At 45.5% G+C, this 21392-nt stretch overlaps 1 protein-coding gene across 1 annotated transcript in view; it reads right to left on the minus strand.

Annotated features, from left to right (window-relative positions):
- The window catches only part of DNAH8 (dynein axonemal heavy chain 8), a 13985216-nt gene that overhangs the window by 892624 nt on the left and 13071200 nt on the right, over positions 1-21392 (minus strand). The window contains exon 87 of the mRNA XM_085610239.1: positions 16459-16560. Coding sequence (XP_085466365.1) covers positions 16459-16560 — 102 coding nt within the window. The remainder of the gene's footprint in view (positions 1-16458; positions 16561-21392) is intronic.

Below are 21392 nucleotides of genomic sequence, written 5' to 3' on the forward strand. Positions count from 1 at the left end.
GTCCCAATTCCACAAGGCGCTGAGGGCCTGGATTGAGTCAAGGTCACCTGAGAATGTGGTGGTAATCGAACCAGCAGAAAGCGTCCATAACTTTGGCAGAGGCCTATCGCCAGAAGAGTTGGCAGACAGGAAAGAAACCAGGATGCATGAAATGGAGATGGCAAAGCTCAAATTGAATGGGCAAATGGAGCTGGAAAGCAAAAAGCTGGCTCTGGAAGAGAGAAGAATACAAATGGAGCATGAAATGAAGTTGAGGGAATTGGATCTAAAGGCTAAGAGTTTAGAGCTTACTCCCTCTGGTGGCAGCAGACCGCCAGTGCAGGTAGAATCAAGAGTGTACATACCAAAGGAGGTGGTGAAATAATTTTTTAAGAATGATGACATAGGGCAGTGGTTCAAGGCCTATGAGGTAGCCATGTCTTCCCACCGGGTCCCTGAGAAAGATTGGGGAGCGGGGTTGTGGGGGCGGTTCCTGAGTGAGGGGTGGGACACACTGCTAGATTTACCCTCAGATGTTCATAATTCTTATCCACACATGAAGGATGCTTTGATGACCAGATATGGGTTAGCTCCTGAGCTGTATAGGCAAAGGTTCAGGGGTTGCACAAAGATTGCTGGAAGTACGTATGTTGAGTATGTAACTTTTTTTTTGCAGAGCATTGGATGGTTGGGTGAAGGGTAGCAAAGTTGATGATTTTCAAGGGCTTCTTGATTTAATTGCATGGGAGCACTTGTCCAGTAACTGTTTTTCTGAGCTACGCCAGCACCTGATTGATAGTAGGCTGACTAACCCTAGGAAGCTTGCTGAGGAGGCGGACCGCTGGGTCATTACCAGGGTCCACAAGGGTCCCATGGGAGACTCCGCCAAAGGTGGGCAGGGTCCCCAGTAGAAGAGTGGGGGGGACAGGGGTAAACAGAGGGAGTTCCCAAGAAGGCCCCAAAGTAATCCCCAAGGGAAAGGTTCTCAGCCTCCCCCACCCCCGAAGCCGACCGGGGCCCCGACAGGTCCTCTGTTCAAAAGGGGCCCCCAAGGTGTTACAAGTGTAATAGCCTGGGTCATTTTGCCTCTGATCTAAAGTGTCCCTTGTTTGGTAAACCAACACCCACTGGTGCTCCACCCCGACAGATGGCTAGTGTAGCCTTGGAGGAGGAGAGGGAAGTCCAAGGTGGGTGTGGGTCTGTAGAAATGTCCCTTGTCTCTTTAGGAGACCGTGAGGTGGTCTCTGAAAACCACCTGCCCAATGACACTAAGAAATATGGGCAGTGGGTGACCATCAATGGCAAAAGGGTGGGGGCTCTTAGAGATACAGGAGCCAGTGTGACAGCTGTCAAGTGTCATCTGGTGTCTCAAGAGCAGGTTGTCCCACATGCATTCTGCCGAGTCGTGAACGCCGACAACACTGAGAGTCAGTGTCCAATGTCTCAGGTTCCCTTTGAGTGGGTGGGGTCTCTGGTACTCTTCAAGTAGCTGTGAGAACCCACATGCCTGTTGACTGTTGGTTGGGGAACGATTTGGAGAGCTCACCTTGGGAAAAGGTGGAGAAGAGTGTTCACCTGAGGATGGTGGGCCTGCCTGACTGGGCGTGCGTGACCACCCGGTCAATGGCAGCCAGTAGGGGTGCTCAAGAGGTCCTGGAGCCTGAGAGGGAGGCCCAGGGACTCGCCTTAGAGAGAAGAGGCAGGGGCACGGGAAACTGGTGCCTGTCGTTCCCACGGTCCAGGAGGAAGCAGGCCTTGAGGGGGATGCCCTGGAGCCTACAGGGGAACAGATAGCTGAACTGGGGGACCTGCCTGAGCTGACCCATTGGCAGCAGGAAGGAGGCCCCTCCAGGGAAGAATTCTGTAGAGGGCAGAAAGAGTGTCCTTCTCTCGCTGCAGACCAGGCCAACGGTGGTCAGTCTGGAACACATTTCATTTACTGGGAGAATGACCTCCTAGATTCAGAGCCTAAGGTTGCTGAGCCTGGGTCAGCCCGTGCGCTGGTGGTACCCCAGAGATTCAGAGCCTTCCTACTGGGGCTGGCTCACGATGTGCCATTGGCAGGACATTTGGGGCAGGACAAGACCTTTGAAAGGCTTGTCACCCACTTTTATTGGCCCCAAATGCGCAAGAGCTCAGATGTTCATTGTAGGACCTGTCAGACTTGCCAGGCAAGTGGAAAGATTGGGAGGAAGCAGAAGGCTCCTCTCCAGCCATTCCCTGTGGTCAGTACCCCATTCCAGCGAGTGGGGATTGACATTGTGGGGCCCCTGGACCCCAGGACAGCCATGGGCAACAGGTTTATCCTGGTCCTGGTGGACCATGCCACCCGGTACCCGGAAGCCATCTCTCTGAGGACAGTGACGGCCCCCGTGGTGGGACGTGCACTGATGGGAATTTTCTCCTGAGTGGGATTCCCTCTAGAGGTGGTGTCTGACCGGGGTACCAATTTCATATCCAAGTATATGAAATCCCTTTGGCAAGAGTGTGGTGTAACCTACAACTTTACCACACCTTACCACCCCCAAGGAAATAGGTTGGTTGAGAGATTCAACCGTACCCTCAAAGGCATGATAATGGGTCTGGAAGAACCCATGAGGCGTAAGTGGGACGTCCTCTTACCATGCCATCTCTTTGCTTACCGCGAGGCGCCACAGAAGTCTCTAGGGTTCAGCCCCTTTGAGCTACTACATGGCCACCCAGTGAGAGGACTTCTAAGTCTGGTCAAAGAAGGCTGGGAGCAATCTCCCAGGAAACCTCCCCAGAATGTATATAGCTGGGGGGCATTTGCGAGTGGAGACGGGGAGCCTGCACCTACCTGGGCTTTGGCAGTTGTACCTGGGTCGCCTACGCTGTTGGTCTCCCCTGCCGCCGACGGAGTTCACCGGCCGCAGTTGGGGGAGACTTCAGCTCCCAGCGTGCTTAGCGCCACCACCACCTGACTTCCGCCTACCTTCGCGCCCGGAGGCGCAGAAAAAGGAGAGGCTCCCTCGGTGGAGCGGGGGCATTTGCGAGTGGAGACGGGGAGCCTGCACCTACCTGAGCTTTGGCAGTTGTACCTGGGTCGCCTACGCTGTTGGTCTCCCCTGCCGCCGACGGAATTCACCGGCCGCAGTTGGGGGAGACTACAGCTCCCAGCGTGCTTAGCGCCACCACTACCTGACTTCCGCCTACCTTCGCGCCCGGAGGCGCAGAAAAAGGAGAGGCTCCCTCCGCGTCGCGGGATGCGCGCGGGCGGCGCCGGACGAAGACCGGACAAAGGGCGGGCCGTTGTGTGGCCGGTTGAGGTCGGGCCGGCACACCCCCCTAAGATTTGAAGGGACAAATTGTGCGGCAAGTCCCCTTTTTAATTGACTATTGATATAATCCCTGACCTTTCAGGCATTACTTAATATTGCAGTACGTATGTTGTATAAATTTCTAATCATTGTGATTATTGCTTGACCTTTATTCTAGATTTTTATTTAGGTAGGTAAAGCCTGTGTATTGCTGTGTACCTCTTCTGTCTAGAGACAGTATAATTATTCGTGTTAGTTAACTTTCATAGGTGCCTCAGTCCACCCTCGAGGGCTATCTATAATATATTCCATTTGCCAATTATGGCTAAAAATAAGACAACCATGGATAACCACCTGGTTAAAATGGTGAGCAAGATTAATAACGATAGAAGGAAATCACTGGGTAAAGACACTTCCCCAGAAACCCTGCTCCAATCCCCAGATGATAGCAGTAGTCCTATTATGGTTGAATCCCCTAGTATTGAACCCCCAATAATGGAGATCTTAGTACCCACAGTCCCAGCCCAAAAGGTATTAGACCAGGAGGGCCCGATTCACAGAACAAACTTAAGACTAAATCCTAAACTTAGTACCATTCTGGTATTCACAGAATGCACTTAGTACTTCTGGTATTCACAGAATGAACTTACTACTTTTGCTATTCACAGAATGAACTTAGTACTTTTGCTATTCACAGAATGGATTTACGACTCCTAAACTTACGTCCGCACTCGGGCCGGAAATTCCGGCCCGGAGGCGGAGCTTCCGGCCTGGAGGCGGGGCTTCCGGCCCGGAGGCGGAGCTTCCGGGCCGGAGGCGGAGCTTCCGGCCCGGAGGTGGAGATTTCAGCCATAGCTAAATCGGCCGGAATCCCCACCTCCGGGCCGGAAGCTCCGCCTCCGGCCCGGAAGCCCCGCCTCCGGGCCGGAAGCTCCGCCTCCGGGCCGGAAGCTCCGCCTCCGGGCCGGAATTTCCGGCCCGAGTGCGGACGTAAGTTTAGGAGTCGTAAATCCATTCTGTGAATAGCAAAAGTACTAAGTTCATTCTGTGAATAGCAAAAGTAGTAAGTTCATTCTGTGAATACCAGAAGTACTAAGTGCATTCTGTGAATACCAGAATGGTACTAAGTTTAGGATTTAGTCTTAAGTTTGTTCTGTGAATCGGGCCCGGAGTCATTAGCTGATCCTGGAGAGACTGTATTACCAAACTCCCCTGTCAAGAGAGTAGTAAGAAAATGTAGAAAAATTCAGACTAAGCATGGGAGTGTTTACCATAAGCCATTGTTGGAATTAGGACAGAGAAGCACCAAGAATAATAAGGGGACTCAGTTCAATACTGATGATACGAATTCAGTTTTTTTGGATCATATAGCTAAGATGTTTGAAGCAAAATTAAATCTTACTGTCAAACCCTTAGTGGAAAAAATTGACTTTTTAACTGCTGAAATATCTAGGTTGGGTGACCTTTTAACTAAAATCAACGAGGTACAGAGTATAAAACAATCAGAGATATTGGACCAATCTGGCCAATCTGCCCAGATGACTGCATCAGGGGGGGTAAAATCACCTAAACCCAAATCCAAGCCCAAGGAGTTACCTCGAAAGGATGATAGTAATACTAAGATAAAAAAAAAACCACCTATAGTCGTGAGGCCTATTGTCCCAGTGGGAACAACACGTCATACTAACCTCCCACCAGATTGTGAACCTTATGTTATTGTTCTCTCAAATGTTCCTCCCCTAGACCCCATAGCAACTAATTTTCGTGAGGAATCACATGACTCACTTAAACGAAAAACAGTTGCGTGGCTGAACAAAAACTGTGGATTCCCTACAAATTTTTCTGAACAAATATTGTCTACTAGACGGGTTTCCTGGATTGGCAATACAAGGAAAAGATGTGTGGGGGATTGTGTGATAATACATTTTAGACACCCACAACATGTAGCGACTGTCTTACTCAGAGCAGCTTCTTTGGTCTTGGGGGAGAACGATGTGACTGTGCATTCGTTGGGATATTTTTATTGCCATTTAGATAGAACACCCCAAACTACTACTATTAGAAATAGGTTCCAAAGTATCAGTAGAAGCCCATTTTTTCAGATTCCCACTGAAAATAGATATTTGGCACTGAGCACATTGGATCATAATGATTGACTTCCACAGGTTGTAAAATCCACTGCAGTGACATCCTTAGATACCCAGGTACGGGGGATAACCTTGAGGAATATAGAATTTGATTCCATTCCCTTACTGGAACTGACTCCTAAAGCTGTGGTGCCAGATGAGCTGCTATATAGTGATGGACTTTACAAAATTAAATTGGGAGAGACAGCAAAGGTGGGAGAGGCAGTCAAGGTGGGAGAGGCAGCCAGGGTGTGCGAGGCCATCTGTAGGTACAGCAAGGGCTCAGAGGCAAAGATAAAGGGAAATAATATAGACGTTCTTCAGGTGGAAGAAGTAAATATTTCAACTATATCTGTGGACGATATACTATTAGATACTCCCCTATTAAGTGCAGAGGATAACTCAAGTATAAGATTGATATCCTGGAACATAGCTGGGTTAGCTAGAAACTTAAAGGATGCGGTATGGTGCTCATATATTGAGGACTATGATATTATTTTTCTACAGGAGACTTGGATGGTAGAAATTCCTCATAGACTGGGGAATAAATCTTTTAGCTCTGACGCAATCCCGTCAGCAAGAGGAAGAGCATCAGGTGGGCTGGTCATATGGGTTAAAGCTACCCTGGAAATAATTGTTACCCAATTGTCTATTCCCTCATCTGATCTATTAGGTTTAAAAATTGTTACAAAAGGGAAAGAAGATATGTATTTAATAAATATCTATAATAGACCGTATCCCTTAAATAAGGAATCTAAGGTGGTAGAACTCTTGGACTCCTTTTTAGACACATTGGGCCTAACTGTACAGGTAGTGGTCGGCGGGGATTTTAACTGTAAGTACGAACCAGTTTTGGGTCTGGAAACTTTATTTGATGAGCAAGATGTTGCTAACGACATCATGCCTTTAGAGCCCACGGGGTTAGTTAAAAGTACCATAGCTGCCACACAGATTTTACAGCTGACCGTGTCTCATGATTTAAGGGCATGTAATGGTCGTTTTCGATCTGATAGACCACCGGTGCCAACTTTTGCGAAAGGCAACTGTAGGTCACACATAGATTTTGTATTGGCCTCAATGAGCCTATGGTATCTAATAATTGACTTTAAGATAGACTCTAGATCAGAGAGCGACCATCTCCCACTCCAACTATGGCTAGACTCAGAGCCTTTTACCTCCAGACCAGTTGGAGAAGTTATATTATACAACACTGTTGAGGAGCCACAGACAACAAACAACAGGCGTGCCCTAAGATGGCCATATATCTTGGAAAAAGAAAAGTCATTGATAAATATTTACAATACATTCTCCGAGACTGTAGAAGCATCCCAGAAGCCCCTATTGGGTACAAAGGGTGTTCTAGATCTACACAATAAACTGGTAGATGCGCTCACTCCCCTTCTGAGTAAATTATACAAAAAAGATGGAAATCTAAAAGGGAACCACCATGAGCTAATGAACCCATGGTATAACAAAGATTGTCGATTAGCAAAGTCTAATTTGATTCAGGCAGTAAAATCCAAGAATCAACTGAACATAAAAAAATGGTAGACAGGCATACAACAAAATCCTGGCACAAGCGAAAAAAGCTTGGGATGTAACCTTATGGGACGATCTCCTAAGTGCGGCCAAGTTAAGAGACCAGAGTACATTCTGGAATCTAATCTCAAAGGGAAACAAAAAAGGTAGATCGCCAAAGGACACTTATTTGGATGAAAATACTTGGTGCGACCACTTTTCTAAGCATTACTCTAATGATAAGGAGGGATTGATCCCAGGGGATCAAGAGATTAATTTAGAATTAAGTATTGCTCCCTTACGATTTAGTTTAGAAGAAACAATTCAGGCACTACAGGCCGTCAAAATGGGTAAAGCTCCAGGCCCTGATAAAATCCCTGGCGACTTACTGAAGCACGATGTGGAAGTGTGGGGGCCATATATAAATTTCCTGAGCAATTTGATTGTGGCAGGAACACCGATCCCCGAATCATGGAAAGGGGCGGAAATCATAACAATCTTCAAAAAAGGTGATCGCTATGATCCGAGTAATTACCGCCCAATAAGTTCAATTGATCTTTTACAAAAGATTTTTGCAAGACAGATTTTAAATAGGCTTTTAATTTGGATTGAGGAGATGAAGATACTATCCAAATACCAAGCAGGATTTAGGTCAAAAACCAGTACGGTTGACCAGGTGTTTAGGTTTATGTGTATCTGTTGGAAGCATATTAATATAAGGAAGGGTAGCCTGTATGTAGCGTTTGTTGACTTGAGAGCCGCCTTCGACCTCATCCCGCGCAACCTGTTGTGGATTACACTTAGGAATATGGCGGTCCCAGGCGAGCTTCTCAAAGAACTTATCAAACTTCATACAGGGAATTACGCTAGAATTAGAAGGGGGAAGAGTGGAGAAATCTCAAGGGCAATACCTGTGGATCGTGGTGTGCGACAAGGATGTGTGTTAGCACCCACACTTTTCTCGCTATATGTTAACGACATCCCTAGCTATCTAAGGGATCGTGACCATGATTCCCCGAAGCTAGGTGGTGAGGCGATTACGTCTTTACTCTTTGCAGATGACACCATTCTTATTTCACAGACTCCGAGGGGTTTACAAAAATTGGTGGATTCCTTCCAAAGTTATTGTGTGAGGAAGGGGCTAGAAATAAACCCATCCAAAACCAAATATATGTCTATAAACCCCCAAAAGTCCTTTAGGAAAAATTTGTCTTTAGATAACCAAAAACTGGAACATGTGGGGAGTTTTAACTATTTAGGATTAACGTTGGATAATAACCTTACATGGAAAGGGCAGCTGGAAAAAAGTAACCTATCCTTTAAACAAAATTCAATGCCTATTCTAAAAGTGCACGACGCAAGCCATTCCAAAGCCATTACACCAGCACTTGAGGTATTTAAGGCGAAGGCCCAATCAGCAGCACTTTATGGAGCTGAGCTTTGGGGATGCTGCTGTAAAAATAATTTTGAAAAGGCAGAAAACCATTTTGTACGTAGGCTGCTCAAAATTCCCACTAGAACCCCCTTAGTACCAGTGTTCCTTGATATTAATCTTAAAAGGACTGATTATCAAGCTATACTAAGACCATTGTTGTATTGGGTTAGGTTATGGACAACCCTGGAGCTGGGTGACTACAAGAGTGGACTAATTGAAATAATCCAGATTAATGGCCATAATAAAATACCATGGCTAAAGCATATCACTGTGTGGTTTGAGAGGTTAGGGCTTTCCCATTTATGGGATGTTCCCCAAAATATGACCTCTTCTTCTAAAAGGTTTGTAAAGGAATCTTTCTGGTCTTATGTCAATCGTGAACTAATACATAGTTCAACGATTGGCACACTGACCCAGAAATTTTTGAACACAAAAGATATACCGTTTTTTTAACAATTTATGGATGAGATAGGCCCACCTCTAGCAAAAACACTATATTTGCAATTTAGATATGGGGTCTTACAGACTTCTGCATTTACATGTAGATGGGGGGGGGGGGGAAATGGCACTGATTTGTGCACTCTCTGCTCTCTAGGGGCAAAAGAAGATGACGTCCATCTACTCTTCTTCTGTCCGGCCTACAAAAAACCGAGAGATCGCTGGATCAAACCTTTATGTAAGAACATGGGGGTTAGATCATATAAAGAGGCAGAGCGTATAATTAAGTCCAATACTTCGCAACTTGTGGTGTTTGGTACAAGTAGATTTTTATTTAGTGTGCACCTTATTAGGAAACGGTCTGGTTATAAATTGTAATGTAAAGCTGTGTCCTGTCGCCCTATTCCTAATCTGTACAAAATTACTGATGCACTGATCCTCTCAGTTTTAAAATGATTTTAGTATCTGGCTTTTAACTATTTAAATAATTATATTTATGCTCTTAATTGCGGTATAGCTCAATCATGATCTTAATTTGAAGATTTATTCGCCCCGCGATATGGTCTAATTTAATTACTGTTAGATTATGGTTATGTATATATATGTGCTTGATTTGTATTTTTTTCTGTATCTTTGCTTTTAAGGCTATATCAGCCGAAATAAAGTTTAAAGAACAACATATAGCTACATGCTGGCCTTCAGGAACCAGACTAGGCGCTTCAGGCAACTTGCTGAGGCAAATCTGGAAGCCAGCCAGGAGGAGATGAAGCGGTGGTACGACCAGAATGCCACTCTGGTAGAGCTTCAGCCTGGACAGAAGGTGTGGGTCTTGGCCCCAGTGAAGCCTTGTGCGCTCCAGGATAAGTGGACCGGCCCCTTTGAGGTTGTGGAGCGCAAGAGTCCTGTTACCTATTTGGTGGACTTGCGGTCTCCCAGGAACCCCTTGAGGGTCCTACATGTCAACCGTCTTAAGCCCCACTTGGAGAGGTCTGAAGTGGGCATGCTCTTGGCAACAGATGCTGGAACGGAGGAGGAGACTGAGCCTCTTCCTGACCTCCTGGCAGCCACAGAGCAAGATGGGCCAGTGGATGGAGTTAACCTCTCTCCCACCCTCACCCCTGAGCAACAGAATGACTGTCGCCAGTTTCTGGGGCAGTTTTCTGATCTGTTCTCCCTGGTTCCTAGTTTCACGGATTGGTGCGTCCATGATGTGGATACAGGAGACAGCTTACCTGTGAGGCACAAGGCTTACAGAGTAACTGACAGGGTCAGGGCTTGCATCAAAGAGGAGGTCTCAAAGATGCTTGCACTTGGGGTGGTTGAGTCCTCCAGCAGTTCTTGGGCCAGCCCAGCGGTCTTGGTCCCAAAGGCTGCAGCGCTGGGTGCCACACCCGAACTCCGGTTCTGTGTGGACTGCAGAGGACTCAATTCAGTCACGAAGACTGACGCGCACCCCATCCCCAGAGCTGATGAGCTCATTGATCGGTTAGGGGCTGCTCGGTACCTCAGCACGTTTGACTTGACGTCTGGGTACTGGCAGATCACCTTGACTGATGGGGCCAAAGAGAGGTCAGCATTCTCCACACCAGATGGGCATTTCCAGTTCCGGGTTATGCCATTTGGGATGAAGAATGCCCCTGCCACCTTTCAGAGGTTGGTCAACCAGGTGTTGGTTGGGCTGGATGAGTTCAGTGCCGCCTACCTGGATGACATCGCAGTGTTCAGTGTCACTTGGGAAGAACATCTGCGCCACCTCTGGGAAGTGTTGTTGGCACTGCAAAAGGCAGGCCTCACGATCAAGGCAAGCAAGTGCCAGATCGGGCAGGGTTCGGTGGTGTACTTGGGACACCAAGTTGGGAGCGGCCAGGTGGCGCCCCTTCAACTCAAGATTGAAACCATCCTGGCTTGGGAACCCCCCAAAACCCAGACAGAGGTGAGAACCTTTTTAGGACTTACAGGGTACTACAGGAGGTTTGTCAAGGGGTATGGCAACATTGTTGCACCCTTGGCAGAGCTGACTTCCAAGAAGCAGCCCAGGAAAGTGATTTGGACTGACACCTGTCAGAAAGCTTTTGAGGCCCTGAAAACTGCAATGTGCACGGCGCCCGTGCTCCTGGCACCCAACTTCTCCAAAGAGTTCATTGTGCAAACAGACGCTTCAGAGCATGGTGTAGGGGCTGTTCTCTCGCAGATTACTGAGGAGGGCTTTGACCAACCTGTAGCCTTCATCAGTAGGAGGTTACTTCCACGGGAACAGAGGTGGAGTGCAATTGAGCGTGAGGCATTTGCTGTGGTCTGGGCACTAAGACCCTACCTGTTTGGGACTCACTTCCGGGTTCAGACAGACCACAGGCCCCTCAGATGGTTGATGCAGATGAGGGGTGAGAATCCAAAGCTGTTGAGGTGGTCCATTTCTCTACAGGGTATGGATTTCACGGTGGAACATCGCCCTGGTACAGATCACGCCAATGCTGACGGTCTGTCCAGATTTTTCTGCCTTAGTGATGAGGAACTCCCTGGGGTAGGGTAGTTCTCCCCACATTTCAGCTGGAGGGGACACGTGTTAGACCTGTCACCTTGGCGTGAGTCTCCCTTCCACTTTTTGTTGCTGTGCCTCATGTGTTTTGCTGGTGGTAGCTGCTCAGAGCACTGTGCCACTGCCAACCAGTGCCACAGTGCAAGAGCTCCCTGTATAAAATGTATATGTTGGTTGGATTCCATGATTGGCTTATTTGGTTTACTGTCAGACCCCAGTAAAGTGCACCAGGAGTGCCCAGGGCTTGTAAATCCAAATGCTGCTAGTGGGCTTGCAGCACTGGTTGTGCCACCCACAGAAGCAGCCTTGTAAAATGTGTCTAAGGTCTGCCATTGCAGAACCTGCGTGCAGTCTGGTACTGTCAGGCTGACTGGGCAAGTGCACCCACTTGCCAGTCCCTAAACCTTCCCTTTACTTCATTTGAGTCACCCCTATGGTAGGCCCAAGGGCAGGGTGCATTGTAAGCATAAGGTAGGACAATCCCTGATGTGTGTGGCATGTCCTAATAGTGAATTACAGCCATTTTCGTTTCTCACTATTGCAAGGCTACCTGTTCTCATAGGCCAGAATGGGCTGTTAGAATTGTTACATTCTATGATCCTAACAGACCCAGGGAACATGGTAGAAATTCGAGTTTAGTATGCCTGAACTCAGAATAATAAAATACATCTTTCAGTAAAGTTTATTTTAATATTCTGTGTTTGCAAATACCACTTTTAGAAAGCTGGTATTTGCTTGCCTAACCATTTCAGCCCGCCTCTGCTATGATGTGTATCTGCTGTCTGGTTTCTGTGAGTGACAGGGCTGGGGAATTCCAGAGAGCAGGGCTAGGTAGCCTGGTGGTGAATAGAGAGATTGACATCCAGATGGGTGGGAGGAGTGCACCTGGACTCTGGATAGAGCTGTGCTCTGCCACCACAATGCTGGCTCCACCTCCTGTGGAGAGGCTGATGTCTCTGCCGTGCACCCTGAATGGAAAGTCAGAGACATGTCAACAAAGTGCTCAGGAACTGGTTCTGGCTGGGCAAAGGCCCCTCTACCCCAGAGGAAAAAAGGAATTAGGGGTATAAGTATTGTGACCCTGCTCCCAAGAAATTAGATCCTGCTTGACAAGAAGAACCTCTGCCTGAGGAGAAGGAACTGGGAAAGCTGTAAGGAGGAGTACTGTCCCTGACCTGGGGGATTGGCCTGCAGTGGTTGCCTTGCTGCTGAAGGAGAGGAGAAAGATTACAAAAGACTTTATTTCTACTTGTGCTTAAAAAGATCTCCAAGGGCCTGAGTAGAGCTGGCCTCCTGTTAAGAAGTCCCAGGAACAAAAGGACTTCACCCATAGCTTCCCCCTGAACTCTGCTGTGTGAGTTCTGCCTTCCTAGAGTGCTGGAACCAGTTGTGGGGCCTCTGGAAGTTGTGCCTGCTGTTGGGAAGCTGGCCAAGAAGAAAGAAACCAAAGATCTCCACTTTTTCACGCACAGCCGGCTTAGCGAGAAAATTTCAGTCGCACTGCTCGTTAGCGTGCCAAATTTTATCGCTGAGGAAATCGTCGCAGAGCCTGCTGCCGCTGAGCCCGATCAGCGCTGGGAAAATCGTCGCCCCGCTCGTTAGCGGGCCGAAATTGATCGCTACCAGCCCCGATCCCCACTCCTCCTGTTAGCGGGCAGAATTAGATCGCTGCGAACATCGTCGCAGAGCCTGCTGCCGCTGAGCCAGATCAGCGCTGGAAAAATCGTCACCCCGCTCGTTAGCGGGCCGAATTTGATTACTGCGGACATCGCCGCACATCCAGCCAAGATCCCCGCTTCGCCTGTTAGCGGGAAGAATTCTATCGCTGCGAACTTCGTCGCAGAGCCTGCTGCTGCTGTGTGGAATCGTCGCAGAACAGCCAAAATCATCGCACCGCTCGTTAGCGTGAGGAATTGGATCGCTGCGAAAATCGGCGCAGCCCCAACCAAGATAACCGCTGGTGAAATTGTCGCCCTGCTCGTTAGCGGGCCGAATTCTGTCGCATCGTGCCTTAGCGAGGAAATTTCTACCGGATAAGCTACGCCTTGATTTTCAACGCCGGAGCGCCGCTAAGAACTTTTGTCGCATCCCCAGGTACTGTGGGTTAAAACTGACGCTAAGGTGAATGATTTTGTCGCTAACCTAAGAACTCTTACTGAAATCATATTCTTGAACTGTGTATGTCCTTTTTGTCGTTATTTGGTCTTGTGCTAAGTCCTTATATAAAAGATCACTATTTTTGATATAAATCGTGTGGTGTCCATTTGTGGTGTTGTCACTGAGTTACTGTATATGGTCACAAATGCTTAACCTATAACGCTCTGAGGAAAGCCTTGTCTGCTCGCGCCAAGCTACCTAGAGGGTGAGCAGGGGTTATTTTAGGAGTGTACCCCCTTACCCTGACTAGAGGAGAGGGTCCCTGCTTGTCACAAGTACCTACCTGTGCCAACCAGAGACTCCCAAATCTAACAGTAGCCATAAGAGAAGTCTCTCCCTCTATCTTTCAGAGTCTTGGTGGAAAAGGTGCAACCGATCTTGCAGTTCTTTTACCTTGTGGGTAGGGTGGAGGCAGTAGATACAGTCCTTGTGTGGGTCTTCAGAATAAAGTATTTTCTTCCCACAGGTGTCACAGGGCCTGAAAAGCCCCTTTTTTTTAAATGCTTCTGACATTGTAGTAGGTAGTTTGAAGGGAACAATTCTCAAAATGGAGACTCCCTTCAAACATGCGGTTGAAAATCTGAGAGAATCAGCCTCTGTGGGGAGTATTCTAGAGAGTGCTGTCGGCTGTTTGGCTGAAGTTTGGTTCCTTTTAAATAATGTGGATACATTATTTAAGTGAATGCTTCATTGTCATTAATGGCTATGCTAATATTCTATACTGCTTTACTATTGTACCATGGGACTCCCACTACGACGACAGGTAATGATTCAAGCATTTGTATCTATGAAAGATCCAAATCTAGAGAACAATGTTTGTCATGAAAAATGTAACTTTTGGATAATTATATTTATTTATAAAAAGAAAATGTGTATTTCATGGGGAAATGTCTATATTTCAGATGCTGGCAAGCTGATGGTTTGGACAAAATGACTCAAACACAAAGAGATGATGGACAGAGCACTGAAACTTTTCAGACACCCACCCCAGTCATAGATCTGGGTTGAATCCATCATCATTCTTTAGCTCACTTCGCCACCTCAGTTCAGTCCCAGCTATATGCAAATCAGTCTTGAGCCTGTGCCTCATGGGAACAGTCGAGCCCGAACTGCCAAGCCAGGTCTTCCCTGAACCAGACACAAGCATGCTGGGACCGATTTCTGGGTTACACCCTTCATCAGCCAGGCTAGCTTCAATCCAGTGGCAAAGTGGGCAAGGGACGCTCGTCTGGGCATACCCTGCCAACTTAGGGCAAACAAAGCAAACACAAGAAGATGATGGACGGAGTGCTGAAACCGGTCCTAGGATGCTTGTATCCAGTCCAGGGAGGACCTGGCCTGGCAGTTCGGGTTGGACTGTTCCCATTGGGCACAGGGTCAAGACTGTTTTGCATATAGCTGGGTTCATACTGGAATGGCCTGGTGAGCAAAAAAATGATGGATTTAGGCCCAGATCTCTGTACTGGGGTGAATGTATGACATTGTTCTACATTCTGTCTATCAATTGTTGTTTTTGCATTTGTCACCCCGAGTGGGACGGGTATGCCCAGACATGGGTCCCGTGCTCTCCATGCCACTGGAGTCAAGTTATCCTGGCTGATGAAGGGTGAACCCCTGATATCAGTCCTAGGATGCTTGTTTCCAGTCTTGGGAGGACCTGGCCTGGCTGTTCGGGCTTGACTGTTCCCATTGGGCACAGGGTCAAGACTGATTTGGATACGGCTGGGTTCAAACTGGAATGGCATGGTGAGCAAAAAAACGATGGATTTAGTCCCAGATCTCTGAACTAGGAGGAATGTATGACATTGTTCTACATTCTGTCCATCAAGTGCTGATTTTGCATTTGTCACCCCAAGTGGGACGGGTATGCCCAGACGTGGTCCCGTGCTCTCCATGCCACTGGAGTCAAGCTACCGTGGCTGATGAAGAGTAAAACCCCAAAACTGGTCCTAGGATGCTTGTTTCCAGTCCAGGGAGGACCTGGCCTGGCAGTTCCACCTGGAATGTTCCAATTGGGCACAGCGTCAAGACTGATTGGCATATGGCTGGGTTCAAACTGGAATGGCATGGTGAGCAAAAAAACAATGGATTTAGGCCCAGATCTCTGTACTGGGGTGAATGTATGACATTGTTCTACATTCTGACCATCATTTGTTGTTTTTGCATTTGTCACCCCGAGTGGGACGGGTATACCCAGATGTGGGTCCCGTACTTTCCATGCATTAATTGTACTTACTTGCATTAATTATACTTACATCTGAAATTTCAGTGATAATTTAATTTGGGTCTGAAACTTATGGCTACTTTTCGTTTCTTTTGGCTGATTTTGGGGTTTTGATACCAGGATGAACTGTGGCTGTTTCTTCATGATTTGATTTGAGACATTTGATAAGCTAAAGTGATAAAAAGGTTGATAGCATCACTACAGGTTTCTGAGATTGGATTTGTAGGACTGGCGTAACCAGCCTGTTGATACTCTCTGCACAGTGTAGTTGAGCAAGAGCTTTAATGTATGAGCATGTAGGATTTGTTTAGTCTGTTGTCCATGGTTTATGATTATGAAATCTGTATAAACTTTGATTTGTCCACCCTGTACCTTCTAAATACATGCTCAGTCTGGACTCATGAGTGAGAATCTACTGTGAAGTCTACAGCATTGAATATTTAGTGAATGAAGACACTAACTACATTGGAAAATGAAAGGTTATGTGACCTGGCCTAAAAAACTGAAAGGTTATTTCTTCAGTTCAATTTGACGCAGATATTTGGGACCAACAATTTTCAAAGTGAGCCAACCTTCAGTGCCCAGTAGCTGTTTGCAAATCTTACTGTTATTGTGTGCTAGAGCTCTCACAGTTGTTCACCGTTGTCTAAAGTTGAGACATTTTTAAGTTAAGTTTTCAAATTGACTGGAATGTGTAAAAAGATACTCAGTATTCAAAAGAGATTCACAAAAAGTTATGTAAAACATGTTGGTTAGGATTTCCTTACCCTGGCAAAGCAATTGAGGAGACGTTTATCATAATCATCTGTAACCCTGCCGCCATATTGCACTTCTCCAATCATGTACCTTATAGTGCTCCATGAGACACCCTATGGGTAGAGCAAATTAAAACTACTTAATTGTTTTAGGTAATAGCATTATCACTATATTGTTCTGGCAGAAGCATTTGCAATACAAACATCAGATAAAAAAATCACATTGCATTAGAGTGGAATAGGTTTCTTACCCTCAGTAAAACTATTTGAGTACATTCAAAGATGAGGAATTTAATTTTAGATAGAGCATCAATCACTCAGTGGCAGACTGGATCCTGAAACTTTTTCTAAGTAATAGCCCCAGTCGTAGACCTGTGTCTCCCACAGATGCAAGAATGACCCATATATAGCATCACAACGTGCCCTCATATCAGTTTGCGTTTCTTTTTCCGGGCTCTTCAGAGATAAGAAGAAAAATCAAGAACTGAAATCTAGAAATAATAATAATAGCAGTGTATTGAAAATCTTAAAGTTATCTGCCTTATCTGAAAGTGGGCGATCTAACTATTAGTATGAGGGCACCCACCAACATACATGTAACATTTTCTACAACTTTGCTGCTTCAGAATTCGGTGGGGGTTTGATGATAAGAATTCGGTGAGGTGATAAAGTATTCACCAGGAAAAGTATTACAGAAGGTAAGCAACCTATTCTTCCTATTGATACTTCTTCCAATTTGAATGAATAATGCAGCACAAACCTATCTCCAGAGTGGATGCGACAAACAAGTTACTTACCTTTGATAACATTCTTTTTGGTGGGTACTCTATCTAACCACAGATTCCTCACCTTGTGAATACCTTCAAACGCCATATTGGATATTGAAATTTTTCTTTTAAGCATTTCCCTCGCACACCAGTAGATGGCATCGCGTGGGACCACATTGACTGCATTCCAACCCAGACGTGACGCCAGAGCCACGTATAATCACCCACCCACTAGCAGTTTCTTTCTGAACTCTGCCCGATCTGTTGGGCACAGAGCCACTGGCTAATAAGATTTGACAGTGTGCAGATCTCTAAATGTGGCTCTTTTTAAGACTGAGAAGAGAGACCATTCCACAGAATAGGAAGGAGGCAGTAATGGTGAGGAAACTGCAAATAAATAGAGTATTTGCAAAATAAAATGATACCGAAGGTAAGTAATTTGTTCTTCTGATGGATACTTCTAACTGTAGATTCCTCGCCTTGTGAACAGATACCAAAGCAGTACCTCTCACAACACAACAATGTCTATATATTTATTTTTAATCCTTTAACAAAATACATTTAAAAGCTTACCAAACTTTCTAAACCTATATTAAGGTGTAGAAATGTTAAAATCCTTTTTACTTTCTACTTTTAAAATGAAAAACCAAAACGGTCTTCACAGATATTCCATCTCAAAAAAACAAAGTGCTCTTACTTTAAAGCTGTGACAATTAATTTCTCTGTTACTTTTGAAGAGCTAGTGAAGGAAGCTGTAGAGTGGCGCGTGGGTTGTTTACACAATAAATGAATGCACACAGATGGAGAACTGGTGCCACAGGTATGGAATGTTTTTTTCTTCGCCAGGAGATCTTCGTTAATATTCATAAACATTAGAAAACAATAGCAAGATCACACCTGTTTGAAGGTGACATAAACACCTGTAATATACACATTTCCCCAGGAAACCTACCCATTTTCGAACCAGTCTTGGAGACGACATAGAAAAAAAAACTAGTGATCTCTCATGGATAACCTCTCACTTGATTGTTTTACAAGTTATATCATTAGGAAAGCTCAAGAAACATTTCCCGGAGACGTTTGACAAACTCGATGTGGTTTTGATGCGATCAGGGATATCAGTACTTTCCAGTTGAGGATTGGAAAAACAGAGCCATTGCAGATTTTGGAGTTGCATGCAACGATGCAGATATCAACCGCTTTGGCCATATCAGCAATCAATGACCAATATAATCTTATTTATTACTTTTTTATCTTGGCCCTTCATGAAACAGGAATTAGTATTAGGCCAATCACCGACAAATGGACAACCATTATGTCAAGCACTGAAAGAAAAACAGCCGAAAAAAAGGTCTACGCTAGCAGGTAAGCAAAGAAGAACCTGTTGGGCTTGTTCTGTAACATTCTTTCTGATGCATGCATTCATTTACTGCCATTTCATTTGCTCACGTTGTTTATGAACTGCACTGCTTTCCAATCTCTGAAGTATTTAGCCTCACCTTAGTCTTGGCTCTATTAAGTGAGGTTCACAAAAAAATAGCTCATCATCTGGAAGTTTACATTTCTTCTTTCGACGTCCTTCATGATTCTCATGAGAAAGCTGTGCACCTGCTATGGGAGTTTCTGTCATATGTATTCTCACCCGAAGAATGTATGACTTTAGAAAACCTATACAACTTTATGCAAATTAGGTGGGGGTTAGCCGTAGATGCGCCCTATCTGATGAGGGATCAATAGCAGTGGTTTGTATAGCGATATCACACTCTACTTGTTTGCTGAATAAACCTGGGCAGGCTTCAAGTAGGTATACGAGTGGGTCGTCTTACGTTCCACACATCAATCACCCCACGAATCCCTCCATTTTTATCAGCACAGGTGATGCTGTTTTAGCACAAGTCATAAGTCTGCAAAGTGGCAACCAGCAGTTTCTTCTATTCCTAGATGATGGACAGATAGATAGACTTTGGTAACACTCTATCTAACCGCAGATCCTCAACTAAAAATATCTTCCAAGCGCCAGACTAGATCCAGAGATTTGTTCATAGAAGTACTCCTGCAAGCCACAAGGTGGTGTTGTGCGACTCTGCGTTGGCTCCACACCACCCCGGATATGATCCAGAAGAGAAGCATATAAATGCCAGCCAGGGGGATATTCTATGGTGAGGAATGCGCGGTTAGAAGTATCCATTGGAATAAAATAATCACAACACAAAAATACAGACTGAAAAAGAAAAGAAATAAAGAATATTAGAAGAGGGAGGATTATTAGAAGCATGAAGAAAGATTGGTATCCATAAAAAAGAACATAACTAAAGATAAGTTGTTCTAACCGCTACCTCTTCCTGAAAATCCCCCATCTTGAGCCACTAAAAAAGCAGCAGCATATAGGTGGCAGGCTTAGGTACTTAGGGGCATATCAACAACAACCGGCGATAATTATCGCTCAGCGCTCTTAGCGTGAGGATAATTATCGCCGGCTAGCGTGAATTTTTATCGCTGAGATAGCGTGCTATTAGCAACGCTTATCTCAATAGCGATAAAAATCTACACGCTAACAGGCTAACGTGAGATTATCGCTGGAAACCCAGCGATAATCACACGTTACCTTGTTGATAGGGACAGGCAAACTTAGCCATGATATCCTCCTTCCATAGGATATCATGGCTAAGTCTGAAAATTAGCAGATGTAAAAAAGCAGCGTTAACCGCGGTTAGCGCTGCTTTTTTTGTCTCTAACAGAGTTAGCGACATTCTTGATAATAGGAGAAATGTCACTTAGCGACATTTCTCCTATTATTTTACTCTGGAACGCCCCCTTTGCATCTCATTAGAGATGCAAGGGGAAGCGTAGTGTAAAAGGGTGCTAACATGCAAATTTGCGTGTTAGCACCCTGTTGTTGATAGGGCGCTAGTTTTATCTCTGCTTTTTTGGCTTTTAAAGCCAAAAAAGCAGAGATAAAGCCCTTGTTGATATGCCCCTCAGTTACATATTAGGAAATTTGAAAAAGCTGCACGCCCAATTTATGACTCATTCCTCACCTTGTGGGTACAGAGTTCTGTTTGGTGACTTTCCGAACTGATGGCCATGGGGCCGCTGGGCAATACTTACAGAAACACCCAGAAGGGATGTAGACCTTTTGGTTTTTATTCCGGCAGAAGAGGCTTTTAATATTACAAGGGCTTAATGTTTCCCCTAAATGAACACTGACTAACACACATGAGGTGTTGCTTGTGAGTGTGTTTCTTTCAGTGCTTCCATGAGTGTATACTTTGTAAACAAAAGCTTGAAAGCCCTCTTAGGATCTATCCTGTGCAGATGTTTATCTGTTCTAGAAAAGTGGGCTTATGGAAAGGAAGTTGCAAGAGATATCCTTTAAGAATCTGAGAAATGGGTAATAAAAGTAGGAATCTGTTTTCTGCACTGATTCAGGCAGCTGACTCTTCATTCTATCTCCTTCCCACTCCCACTTACATTTCACATTCTTTAGCAGGCAAAAGGTCCAGCGGAGAAACTACCAGGAGTTTGGGTGCTAAAGATATAACCTTGATTAGGCTGGTAACTCATTATCTCCAACCTGAGAATAAGAACCTTGAAATTAAATGTCCCCTATTGCTCTGAGGGCGCATGGAAGATGAGGGATCACTCATCTGGGAATGGGAAAACGACGTGCAGATCCCACCACTGACACTCTAACACCGCTCACATCAAATATCTTATTTTACTAGCAGAGTTTTAAGCATACGATTAGCATAGGTCCATCTACATCGAGCTAGCAAAGTGGCAAAGTCTTTTGGAATTTATGTAGCAAAGTTTTTAAGCTTAGGATTGGCTAGTGCCATCCACATCGAGCTGATAAAAATGACAAAAGCCTTTTACCACTCCAGTCGCAGTATTACAGCTTTGGATTAGTAAAATACCTTCCGAGCGATCCTGGAATGAATACAAGCAGTCTCTGACACATGTGTTTCGCTCTCAGAGCTCATCAGAGAGACATTTTAGCCCAGATACAAGGGATAATCTATTGCATTTCAAAACAATACCCTTTCAGGCTCAGAGCACCACATAAATGATGTAAAATAGGAAGTAGGGAGGCGTAGGTAGTTCCCAGGTTTTTAGGTGAAGAGCAGTTCCTTCAGCACTCTACAACACAGCCAACACTCAAACTGCTCACTTTAAATG

This window comes from Triturus cristatus, chromosome 6, assembly GCF_964204655.1.
Source record: "Triturus cristatus chromosome 6, aTriCri1.1, whole genome shotgun sequence".
Taxonomy (NCBI): Eukaryota; Metazoa; Chordata; class Amphibia; order Caudata; family Salamandridae; genus Triturus; species Triturus cristatus.